The following is a 13,256-nucleotide window of genomic DNA, read 5'->3' on the forward strand; positions in this document are numbered from 1 at the left end:
ATAGAGACAGTGTGCGCCCATTGTAGTATCCAACTGGGGCTATATAACCCCACTCTAATCTTGTAAATTTGAAATTAGTTCCAACTAAAAAACTTTAAATTAGCGATTTGAGGATCCTTTAGTACAGAGATAGCATTCATGGAAAACCTAAAATATTATGTATAATGGGCCAAGGGCTGTCATTTTTAGTGACACTTATAAGATGTCACTGGTGATGTAGGATGTCCATGGGCCTCACACTAAGAGAACGGAGATAAAGTGCCTGTAATTTCCTGGAAATTTGATTGAGGAGCAAACATTCATTCCTTTTTACCTTCTAATGAACGACTCACAGGTCAGGTGCTTAGCCATTGTGGATCCTCACAAAACAATGCTTCATCCCTACACTGATCCTTGGTAAATGTTTATTTTATGAAGCTGGAAATATACCCAGGTTGCTTGCCAATGTTTTCCCTCCTTTCTTGAAAATCTAGCTTTGGAGATGACATGGATGTGTATCAGCTACAGAAGGGAAACACTGCCGGCCCTGGTGGACTTGCTGTTGGCTACCGTATCAGCTAACAGCACAAAAGGTGAAAGGGAAGTGGCCTTCTTTGATGTCTGTGGGCAGGATATGGAACAAATGACACTGCCAATACTTAAAACCTTTCCTGGCATCAGTCCATCTTTGCTAACATTCTTATCCACCCCGTACACTGATGACTGGAAGTGAATGACACACTTCCAGAGACTGACTCTATCCTGCCCTCCCACAAGAATGGTCTGGGGATCATTTAGGGCTAGTTGGCACCCATGCTGTTTGTGCTCTCAGAACTTCATGAATTAACAGGGAGAACCCATGACTCTGGGTGCAAAACAAGTGAAAGAGTTCCTCCTTTAAACATCTTAGTTCATGATTATAAACTTGCATAAGAAACTTAAGAGATCACCCATGGACCACCAGTGGCCTATACGATAAACTTTGTGAAGCAGTAAGCTAGAAAGTAAAAGAAACCTGATCCTATAAAGAGTGCTTAAAATGCATCCCAGGTCTTTAGAATCAGTTTTCATTGACTTCTGAATGAAACATGGTTGGTATCAAGAGGGCCTAGTTCAGTTCAGTTCAGTTCACTCGCTCAGTCGTGTCCGACTCTGCGACCCCATGAATCGCAGCACGCCAGGCCTCCCTTGTTCATCACCGTCTCCTGGAGTTCACTCAGACTCACGTCCATTGAGTCTGTGATGCCATCCAGCCATCTCATCCTCGGTCATCCCCTTATCCTCCTGCCCCCAGTCCCTCCCAGCATCAGAGTCCTTTCCAATGAGTCAACTCTGCATGAGGTGGCCAAAGTACTGGAGCTTCAACTTTAGCATCATTCCTTCCAAAGAAATCCCAGGGCTGATCTCCTTCAGAATGGACTGGTTGGATCTCCTTGCAGTCCAAAGGACTCTCAAGAGTCTTCTCCAACACCACAGTTCAAAAGCATCAATTCTTTGGCGCTCAGCCTTCTTCGCAGTCCAACTCTCACATCCATACATGACCACTGGAAAAACCATAGCCTTGACTAGATGGACCTTAGTCGGCAAAGTAGTGTCTCTGCTTTTGAATATGCTGTCTAGGTTGGTCATAACTTTTCTTTCAAGGAGTAAGCATCCTTTAATTTCATGGCTGCAGTCAACATCTGCAGTGATTTTGGAGCCCCCAAATATAAAGTCTGACACTGTTTCCACTGTTTCCCCATCTATTTCCCATGAAGTGATGGGACCAGATGCCATGATCTTCGTTTTCTGAATGTTGAACTTTAAGCCAACTTTTTCACTCTCCTCTTTCAATTTCATCAAGAGGCTTTTTAGCTCCTCTTCACTTTCTGCCATAAGGGTGGTGGCATCTGCATATCTGAGGTTATTGATATTTCTCCCGGCAATCTTGATTCCAGCTTGTATTTCTTCCAACCCAGCGTTTCTCATGATGTACTCTGCATATAAGTTAAATAAGCAGGGTGACAATATACAGCCTTGATGTACTCCTTTTCCTATTTGGAACCAGTCTGTTGTTCCATATCCGGTTCTAACTGTTGCTTCCTGACCTGCATATAGGTTTCTCAAGAGGCAGGTTAGGTGGTCTGGTATTCCCATCTCTTTCAGAATTTTCCACAGTTTATTGTGACCCACACAGTCAAAGGCTTTGGCATAGTCAATAAAGCAGAAATAGATGTTTTTCTGGAACTCTCTTGCTTTTTCCATGATCCAGCGAATGTTGGCAATTTGATCTCTGGTTCCTCTGCCTTTTCTAAAACCAGCTTGAACATCACGGAGTTCATGCTTCACGTATTGCTGAAGCCTGGCTTGGAGAATTTTGAGCATTACTTTACTAGCATGTGAGATGAGTGCAATTGTGTGGTATTTTGAGCATTCTTTTGCATTGCCTTTCTTTGGAATTGGAATGAAAACTGACCTTTTCCAATCCTGTGGCCACTGCTGAGTTTTCCAAATTTGCTGGCATATTGAGTGCAGCACTTTCACAGCATCATCTTTCAGGATTTGAAACAGCTCAACTGGAATTCCATCACCTCCACTAGCTTTGTTTGTAGTGATGCTTCCTAAGGCCCACTTGACTTCACATTCCAGGATGTCTGGCTCTAGATGAGTGATCACATCATCATGATTATCTGGGTCGTGAAGATCTTTTTTGTACAGTTCTTCCATGTATTCTTGCCACCTCTTCTTAATATTTTCTGCTTCTGTTAGGTCCATACCATTTCTGTCCTTTATTGAGCCCATCTTTGCATGAAATGTTCCCTTGGTATCTCTAATTTTCTTGAAGAGATCTCTAGTCTTTCCCATTCTGTTCTTTTCTTCTATTTCTTTGCACTGATCACTGAAGAAGGCATTCTTATCTCTTCTTGCTATTCTTTGGAACTCTCCATTCAGATGCTTATATCTTTCCTTTTCTCCTTTGCTTTTCGCCTCTCTTCTTTTCACAGCTATTTGTAAGGCCTCTGCAGACAGCCATTTTCCTTTTTTGCATTTCTTTTCCATGGGGATGGTCTTGATCCCTGTCTCCTGTACAATGTCACGAACCTCATTCCATAGTTCATCAGGCACTCTATCTATCAGATCTAGACCCTTAAATCTATTTCTCACTTCCACTGTATAATCATAAGGGATTTGATTTAGGTCATACCTGAATGGTCTAGCGGTTTTCCCTACTTTCTTCAATTTAAGTCTGAATTTGGCAATAAGGAGTTCATGATCTAAGCCACAGTCAGCTCTCGGTCTTGTTTTTGTTGACTGTATAGAGGTTCTCCATCTTTGGCTGCAAAGAATATGTTTCCTTCCTTCTTTTGATATTTGGAGGCACAGTTGTAAGATCAGAGGAGTTAGATGAAACATTGGAGGCTCACCTATTACAACCCTTATTGAATAATGAGATACTAGTTCTCATTAGAGAATCAGGACATTTCTTTTACCAGTTATAATCTAAATGGAGAAACTGATGGTAGCTAATAAAACTGATGGTAGCTAATAAAACTGAACTCACCTAAGGCCTTGAACATCTGCATTCCTCCATATTTTCCTTCAAACAGAACAGTGTTGTTTAATGGGTTGAAGGCACGACACATTCTCACTAAAACCACTTCCAAGCAACCTATGAGAAAAAAAGTTATGTATATATACACAATAATAAAGACCTTACTACTGCATGTAGGTCAGGAGACATCAAAAAACTTTAAAATACACACAGACTCATAGACATGCACATTCAGAAACACCTCAAGATTCCTTCCCAAGTAAAAAAGAACTGTGTTAGAAATAAAGCTCCTGATGCATATGTGAGGAATGAAAGCTAAAACGTACTTTAAAGGTGACTAAAATGGAGGGCAACACTGTTTTCTTTGGAAGCATGCATTCTGCCCTCCTCCCGCCCATTTTTGACTAGTATTAAAGTTAGTTTCAAATTCACAGGTGATGATAAGTGGCCCAGAAAGAAGCTTTGTGGCAGGCAACTCCAGTCTGTTAACTTTTTGTAGAAGTTTTGGTATTGGGAAAACTTGCATGCTACTTCAGTTTTTAACACAGTCTGTTTATATTTCTGCATATGATGACTTAAGGACACCTTCAGGATGTTTTCTGGGGCATTGTTTATGTATTCATGCCTTTGACACAAGGGTTTCTTAAAGAGGTCAAACAAGTCTTGGCAAAATACTGAGCATTATCCACTCCAGGGAGTTATAATCAACATTCACAGATGGTTTATTGAAGGTTTATTGAAATCCCATCAAGAAGTAGCTTGTTCAACCTTGATGGCCCAACATTTCTGAATTTTCTGTTAGACCAGCAGTGGCAGGGCCCTTGTCTGTAGCCATAGGCAATTGTGGCCTATTTTACTCACTGTTATATCTTCAGGACCTAGAAGAGTCTCTGACACATAGTAGACGCTTAATAAATCTTTATTAAATGAGTTAGTTCACTACTTCTGCTTGTCCCTCTGAATACTTACTGACATCCCGAGGAACGACTGCATGGGGCTTTTGCCCCCCAGTGGGTTGGAAGGTGACATCCACAGTCAGAAGTCACACGTTTGCATGAGAACGTCACACACGTACTATACCCGTGTGGTGCCCCGAGGTATCCCTGGTGCCTTTCTTAATCTGGTATCTTATTTCTTTGTTCTGCTGATTTCTCTGCTTTCTCTCATATGTCACCTTAGCATAGGGGCTTACACATTGGGAATTCACAAATATTAATGGACGTAATGCTTTTCTGACCAAAATGATAATAGGAACCACTTATTCAGTATCTACAATATGGAAGGCACTTTACTGACATTCCGTGTCTCCTACCCTTAAACCAAAGTGGATTTCATCACTGCCCTGACTTATTAGTCAGGTGGAAATAACACTCTGAGACTTTGGAAGCTGCGTCTGTCTTGCTCTGTTGAAATGCTAACTTTTGAAACCCAGCAACCATGCTGTGAGAAAGTCCAAGCAGTCTGTGGAGGGGCTCACATGGATAGGAACTGAGGCCCTTCAGCCTGAAGCCTTGACTGAACTCTGAGCTGTCAACTTGTTGGCACAAACTGCCAGCCCTGTGCATAAGCCAGCGTGAAAGTGGGTCCTCCTGCCCTCAGTCAGGTTGCCTTGGTGAACACCACAGGAAGCAGAGACAAGCCATCTCGCTGAGACCTGCTCAGATCAGCTTTGGGAGCAAAATGAATTATTATTGTTGTGTGAACTAAGTTTTAGGGTGATTTTTAATCCAGCAACAAATACATCAAGTTCACCTTTGAGTCAAGATTTGCACCTCCTTTTTAATCATTTGGTAAAGAAGCAGCAATAGCTTAGAATAATTATTTTATCTGACTCAAGTTCAAAAGCCAGCTTTGCCAGGTACTGGCTATGTGGTATCGAACACAGCCCTTCAGTTCTTCGAATCTTTGCCTCCTCATTTATAAGATGGAAACTGTATTGAGCACATGAGATTAAAAGAAGTCATAGGTAAACATAAACATGTATATGTGTGCTATTACATATATAAAATTATGTTATTGTTATTTGCTGTAGCAAACACCCGAGTGGTTCTTATTTTCTATTTTCAAAGGGGGCCGAGAAAGACAAGTAAGTAGTTTTCCTGCTTGGGTAATGGCAGCTGCAAAGTGAACCCCGTGCAGTTTCTTGAGGTGCTTCCTAAGTGAGTGCGTGTGTCAGGGAGTATGTGGGAGAGAAGGGGGAGCAAAGATTAGAGTAGAGTGAGTTTCTCACAGTATATTCTTGCTGCAGGCTATCCTCATTAAAATGATTGGAAATGACCACAGAGGCAGAGCTCAGCCAGCCTGGATTCCAGCCCCCCAACAGAAGGCAAGTAGTACATTTTAGAGCCAGCTCAGCAATTCAGCCACCTTGACACGCTAATTACTTGCACTGCCTGTCAAGCTGGGTATCTCAACCTCCGCAATTAATAGCTCCACTTTCAATAAGCAAAATTGTATTTGACTTCAAAGGCGAGCTGAATGAGTATCAGGGCATTTTTATTACTGAGTGTTTCCTTTGGGAGTTGGTTGACAGTGTGGGTGGTAAAAATGAGCTACATAGCAGATGGAGGATTTTCTAGAACCAACCTCAGCTAAGGGTGGACCACATCCTGGTCTAAAATAGACCCCCTTCCGCCCAGCAATGAATCTTCTTGCTTACCTGACTTAAGAAGCAGGATTTGATCATTTTGACAGAGTTCCATGAAGCCTGTTATTCGCTTTGCAAACTCTACCACATACTGGATGGCGTGAGTTATCTGGATGGCACATTGCTGCCACAGTGCTTCCCTGGACTTCAAGACAGAAAACACAGAAGGTACATGGAGCCAAGAACAACTTGGAGACTCAGTGAAATACTCAAGGTTGCTCTAACCGGCGCTTACCTGTCACTTGGGGGTTCATGGTGGGAATTCACCCCCCTTTAGAAGAGTGGCAATATTTTCTAAGATGTTGTTTTGATTTACTTGAACCTTGATACACCACAATTATCAAAGTACTGAAGCTAAAATAATGGAAATATTGCAATAGTACATAAAGATCGATATTTACAGGTTTTTTCAATGTGTATCCGACTGAAACATTTGCAATATTTTATGTTGTGTTCTTCTCCCAGAACTTATGGAGACTGCTTTTGGGTACAAAAAGAATTTCAATGGAAAAGACATCAGATCAAATTACTCTCTTAAGTAAAACAGAATCTGGAAATGTCTTTTGATCCTTGGGTTATTTTCTTTGGAAATCCAAGTATGTTAATTCTGTTTTTTTATTGACTGTAATAATACCTATGCTTTTGTCTCCTTATTCATATAAAAACGGTAACATTTAATTGTTCCACTGGAGAAAAATCAGTATGTTATAGTCATATATTTAGATAAAGATATATTTATAAATTTTACTAAAAGTTAATTTACTGGTAGATTTTGTGATTGTGGATCTCAGTCTTGTAAATAATGTGAGTCAAAACAACAACAACAAATTCCTTCTCTTAAAACCTTCTCTAATGTACACAAAATAATCAAAATAATAATAATTATAATAAAAACAACATCCCAATTATAATAATGTGGGATGAGTTCTTCCTTTTTCCTCTGGTCACTTTTTAACATGTAGGGCAAGAAGAAAACATTCAGAATGTGTTGTTTAATATTTTTCTAGAGTAAGTTTGCAAATATTACTGCTATGATTTTCAACTGCTCTCGTTCCTTGCCTGGACAAAGGAAGCCACCAAGAGATGTCCTAACATCATCCAATGTGGGCCCAGTCTCCTCTGTCACTCGAGTAGGGCACTGGTTTTCAATCAGAGCAGTTTTGCCTCCAGATTTGGCATAATCTGGACACGTTCTGGTTGTCGCAACTACGTGGGAGGGCATGCTACTGGCAGCTAGTAGGTAGAGACCAAAGATGATGTTTAACACCCTACAGTGTGCAGGGCAGTCCTTACAGCAAAGAACTGTCCAGTCTGAAACGTCAATAGGGCTGAGGCTGAAAAAGTCAGAGAAGTCACAGAAAACCCTTTAGTTTCCCAGAATACCTTGCTTTGATACGCTTTAATCTCTTCATAGGTGTGGGTCTGCCATGCCAGCTGGTGTAGCTCCTCCATGGTATACTGACATGTCTCCAAATGGGACTTAATGATGTTCTGTGCAATTCGATCTATGAGAAAGAAGATCACTTTGAGGGTTTGTGAATAAAATCCCACTCTGCTGAAGGATGGAGAAGGCAATGGCACCCCACTCCAGTACTCTTGCATGGAAAATCCCATGGACGGAGCAGCCTGATAGGCTGCAGTCCATGGGGTCGGGAAGAGTCGGACACGACTGAAGAAGCAGCAGCAGCAGGAGCTGCTGAAGGAAACCTGCTCTTAATGTGTTTCCTGAAGGAATGCATTTTGAAGATGCTCCACTTATATGAGCGTATCTTTAACACTACTATCTATTTACACATCTCCAGACAAACTCTTTATTGCTCCCCCCCCAAATATCATGCTTTTAATAAAAATTAACTGCCTTCTCCTCCTCTTTTTGGTCACAAAACTGGGGTCTTAAAGTTATAGTGTTCAAATAAGTATTTATTTTTGAAATAGATACAAATTACCATGTTTCTTGCTTTTTGGCCTGAAAGTCTGCTAGCAGTCTTGTGACATTTGCTATACTGTAACAATCGGTTTAAGTTCCAAATACTTTAAAATATTTTGAAAATCACTAGATCACCAGTGTTTATCTCAGAAAGGAGAAGTTGAAATATAAATGTTTTGCTTATATTTTAAAAAGGGAGGATTTAACAATAATCTAAAAACATAGTTTTCTATAGAGCAAAGAGAAGAAAATAGGGAGTGGGCAAGGATAGAAGTCAGATTTCTCCAATAGTATTAATTTTGTGGATTTGACTTTGGAATCATGTCGATATCTTCCATAAATAATAGGAGAGGGAGATAAAATAATATTGACTCATGAGGTGATAATTTTGAAGTTAGGTCATTAGTATCTTTATATTCTTTCAAATTTTTCATAAGATAAAGTTTTTTTCTGAAAAAGTTAAAAAAGAGAAAATAGTTTTATTCATGAAAAAGTAGAAATAAACACAATCAATCTTGGTGGGGCATTTAGTCCAAATGAGTTACATATGGCATTGTATCTTAAATAGTGATCATTTTGAGTTTCAAGGTATGAAAGTTGAGTCACAGCACCAGACACAAGAGTTCTATCTAACAACCTGCAGTGAGTTCCTGAAGTTGGATGGAGCTGGAAGAAGGTCCCCTCATAGTCCCTTCTGCTATTTGAACACATGAAGGTGACATCTTGAGAAACCAAAGTATGTTAGTCACTCAGTTCTGTCTAACTCTTTGTGACCCCATGGATTGTAGCCCACTAGGCTCCTCTGTCCACAGAATTCTCCAGGCAAGAATACAGGAATGGATAGCCATTTCCTTCTCCAGGAGGTCTTCCCGACCCAGGGATCAAACCCGGGTCTCCTGCCTTGCAGGTGGATTCTTTACCATCTGAGCCACCAGGGAATCCCTTGGGAAATCAGAGTACTTAGGAATTCTGTAAGTGGGATATGAGTAAAATGAAGATGAGCGACGTTTCTTCCTAGCAACTGCTCTTGGCTCATATGGAAGTGGAGTTTCTCTTGTCTTGCCGGCTGTGCCATTTTAAATGCAATTTCTGTCTTTTTAAGTAGCTATATTTCATTTCTTCTGCAGGAGAAATCTCAAAGCAGTACTTAGGTACCCTTTTTTTTTTTTTTTTACCTCGCTAAGCTTCTGATTTATATGGCATGAAATAAATTGAGTTTTAGTAATGTAGAGAATTAACAAGGTAAGCTTAAGTTTCTAATGAACCTTCCAAATGAAAAATCTCATATAGCCATTGCCTGGCACATTATATACACTGAATAAATGGTAGCCACAATTGTCATTATTGGGACATTCTACATAGTTTTTCATCAGGGAAGCAATCTGACCATACAATGGAGACAAAACAGAGATATTTAATTTTGGAATCAGTGCTACTGAAGGAAGATATTTCAATATTTATTAGAGTTGTTCAGTCAGAACCATAAGCTGATGGATATAGAAGATGCTACAAAATTCTAACTTACGATTATTGTTATGCTCTATTGGATTCAGCATTGAGCATTTCTAGATTTTCATTGCTTATCATATTATAAAGATCCTTTCTTTAAAAAAATCCTATATTCAAAATTTTATTGAACATCCTCCTGTGTTGTAAAACAGGGCAGGAAATATTCTATACATCATATTAAAATAGATTGGCATGTCATGGTTCATCATTTTTCAATTTCACTTGGGCAGTCTAATTACTAAGACTCAAAAAAACATATCTATTCCTCAGTAGGTATATAATGAAAACATAAGATTTTTATGGCTCTATAGTTTTCAAACCTTTATCTTCTCGGTGTAGTCTGTTTTCATTTTCAAAGATATACGATTTGTCAGTAATTTACAGGCTTCAGGATTTATAAGCAAAATTACAACTGCACTCAAAATTGCACTGTGAAAAACTTTTTATCTGTTCTTTTACAACATTTCCTGAGAATTCTTGGCCAAAGGTTAAGAATTCTCTAGCTCTCTGCCACCAAAATTTAGGCTTCTACGGGATATGAGAAAAGTGAACATAATAAACACATGGACAGATTAAGCAAAATGGAAAGTTAACTCCACATGGATGCTTTAGGACTCAGCTCAAATAGGAATGGCTTGTGTCCTCAGGTAGAATAGCTAACTGCCATGACACTTAATTCTCACTCAACCAGGCCTTACTTCTGGTCAGGCTCACATTGTGCTTATTTGAGTGGATGTTTTTACACACTTCAAGATTATAAATTCTTCAAGAACTGGACTGCAGAACCCAACATAGTGCTTTCATATATTTATTCACACGCTCACACATGGTTTTTGAGGCAGTATTACATGCCTGGCTAAGATACAGAGTGTAAAAAATGACATTCTTTTTTGTAAAGGATCTTATAATAATGTCTTGTCATATCGTGATATAACAAATACCATGAGTTATTGTGGGAGCCCAAAGAAGAAAATGTCTAACTTAGTCTGAGGAAGGCAGAAAAACATCCATAGAGAAGATGCCTGTTGACCTGAGTCTGAACAGGAGCTTGTCACATAAAGAGAGAGACAGACCTGAGGTAGAAGGGATGATGGAAAGGCACAGAGAGAAAACTAGCTCTGAGCTGGATAACTGCTGACATTATACTTTACATCTTTACAATCTTTACCTTTTACAAACAATTTCCCTTTGGCTGAGGAAAAAAGTGAGGTTCAGAAAGAGTGAGTGACTTTAGACCCATTTTCACAAAGGTAACAAATGGTGTTTTGAAATCAGCTCTGTCTTTCCCACCAAAACATCTATATTGTTGGCAGTGTAGAGTGCATGAAGAGATGAAAAGAGGGAAAAAGGAGACTAGAGATGGACACTGTGACTGGAGATGGAGCAGCTGAGTAAGCCAGGCCAAAGGGTTCGAATTTTATCTTGTAGCAATTCAGAGTTAGTGGAAGCTGTGAGGCAGGAGAGTGACATGGTCAGTCTTCTGTTTTTAAAGGGTTATCCTGGCCATGGCAAAGCAGATGAGACGGCACTATGGAGTGAGTGAGATTAATCAGGCTGTTGTGAAAAATACAGGCAATGTGACGGATTTCTGGACAAGGCGAGAATGACAGAGAAAGAGTGGACGGGCTAAATTTAGGACAGTTCTGAAGAAGGATGCACAGGATCAGCAAGGGGAGTGTGTGTGTGTGTGTGTGTGTGTGTGTGTGTGTGTGTGTGTGCACGCGCTCATGAGAGAGAGAACATTACAGTAGGTACTCAGCCAATGTTTAGTTAGTAAAGATAATGTTGAAAATATCCATCTATCCATTCATCCCCTCGTTTTCTGCTTTATTTGATAAAGGATTTTAGTAAGCTAAGACTGACCCTTTGTTGGATGATCTTAAAGCATTAGCGCTCACGACAGCTTTGAAGTCAAACAGTAAACATGAGTGTTTATTTCCCGTACCCTCATGGTGAGAAATACAAGGCAGATCTCTTTCTGACATAAGACCTGTATCAATAAAGGCCAAGACACCGTAGCAGCAGGAGAGGAGCAGTCCTTTTCCACTTCCTTCCTCGGGTCTGCAGATCAAAGGTGAGCCCTGTGCAAAAGCCAGATTGACCCTCTCAAGGCTCAGCAGGGGGTGGGTGAGGTCTGTATAAACCCCACAAGTAAAGCTAGACTTGGTGCCTAGGGAGCAAGGCCAGAAGACTCATTCTGTCCATTAGAAAGATGCATGACCATCAGAGGAGATGGTTTGTTTGGCCTGAGAGTCTGCAGTTGTGAAACGGGGAGAAGGATTTAAAAAGAGGGGACAAAGGAAGAGACAATGAATACAGTATGCAAAGTTCCTGCTGGGCACCAAAGGAACTTTCAAGAGTCCTTGCCTGGAAAAATAGAAAAGGTGAGAGTAAACAGTATGATCTCAAGGGACCAACCACGTGAGAAAGTCCAGACAAAGAGACTGAAGTAAACGAGCAGGGGATGTGGAATCTTTCTGGGCAATCACACATCCTTCATCCATTTCCCTGACTTGGACTGCAGTTGCTTCTCAAAGCCCAGGTTTGGTCAGATCCTTTAACCAGCTTGGGTTGCAGACTGCACATGCTGAGAAAGGAGTCGGCTCACGTTATGCTGGGATATTGGGTCCACAGATGTATGGCCCCAATGACTGAATAATAGGAAATTCTACCACCTTCAGAGATGATGCCCCTGGACTATACTCTCCTCTCCCTGAGACCAGGGATGAGGCTAGAGATTTCTTAAGTGGATCTGAAAATGCAACTCCATCTTCTCAGTAGTTAAGATTTGGTTTATGTCAATGAGACAAAGGTTTGTCCATTTCACTAAGAGTACATGGGCTGCTTTGATAGTTAATAAAATGATATCAAGGAATGAGAAAAACAATTTCATATGTTCAGTCCAAGTCATTCCTTTCCAATAGGAAGTGAGGAGAAAAGTAAATATTGATGCTGGCAAGGAAAAACAGGGTGTATAATTACAAATTAATAGTAAGTCCACCTTTCTCATTTTTTCTTTGCTAATTAAAAAAAAAAATCTTGCTCTCATTTACTCTCTCATCTCTTTTTTTTTCCCCCTTAAATTCCTGTTTTATTTTTAGACTTTTACTGTTACACTTTCCTTGAAGGAAGGCTTATTAGAACCCAAGACTTAAAACCAATTAATAGAATTTGTAACTTCACATGTTAAGTATCTTTACAAGATACAAAAGACAATATTTCAAATGAAAGAATAATCCTATAAATCTTTAAAATAATGGATACAGAGATATGTTTATGGCATAGATTGTGGTGATAGTTTCATGGGTGTATATTAACCTCCAAATTAATTAAATTGTATGCATTAAATATGAACAGATTTTTGTATGTCAATTATTACCTCAATAAAGAGATTTAAGAAATAACTGATGCAGGCAAATGTACTTTATAATTTTTTGATGAAAAATACTGTTAAATTTGCTACACTTCCCTAGAAGCTTTAGGAGTAATCTTAGATCCACTTATGAGCAAAAAGAAGAGAGAAAGTAAGTTTTTGAAGGGAAAACTGGAATAAAATTGATAGTAATTCTCAATAGGGTGTGCAAAAATTGTAGAACACTGGATCTGGAACTAACTTCCTTCCTCTATTTCCAAAAGGACTGTATCTAAATAATTCCAGAAGT

At 39.7% G+C, this 13,256-nt stretch overlaps 1 protein-coding gene across 1 annotated transcript in view; it reads right to left on the bottom strand.

The window, feature by feature from the left end:
* The window catches only part of RORB (RAR related orphan receptor B), a gene marked incomplete at its 5' end in the record, with an annotated part of 50,761 nt that overhangs the window by 14,284 nt on the left and 23,221 nt on the right, over nt 1-13,256 (bottom strand). The window contains 3 exon segments of the mRNA NM_001129737.1: nt 3,521-3,628; nt 6,171-6,303; nt 7,542-7,663. Coding sequence (NP_001123209.1) covers nt 3,521-3,628; nt 6,171-6,303; nt 7,542-7,663 — 363 coding nt within the window.

This window comes from Ovis aries, chromosome 2 (genome assembly GCF_016772045.2).
Source record: "Ovis aries strain OAR_USU_Benz2616 breed Rambouillet chromosome 2, ARS-UI_Ramb_v3.0, whole genome shotgun sequence".
In the NCBI taxonomy this organism is placed as follows: domain Eukaryota; kingdom Metazoa; phylum Chordata; class Mammalia; order Artiodactyla; family Bovidae; genus Ovis; species Ovis aries.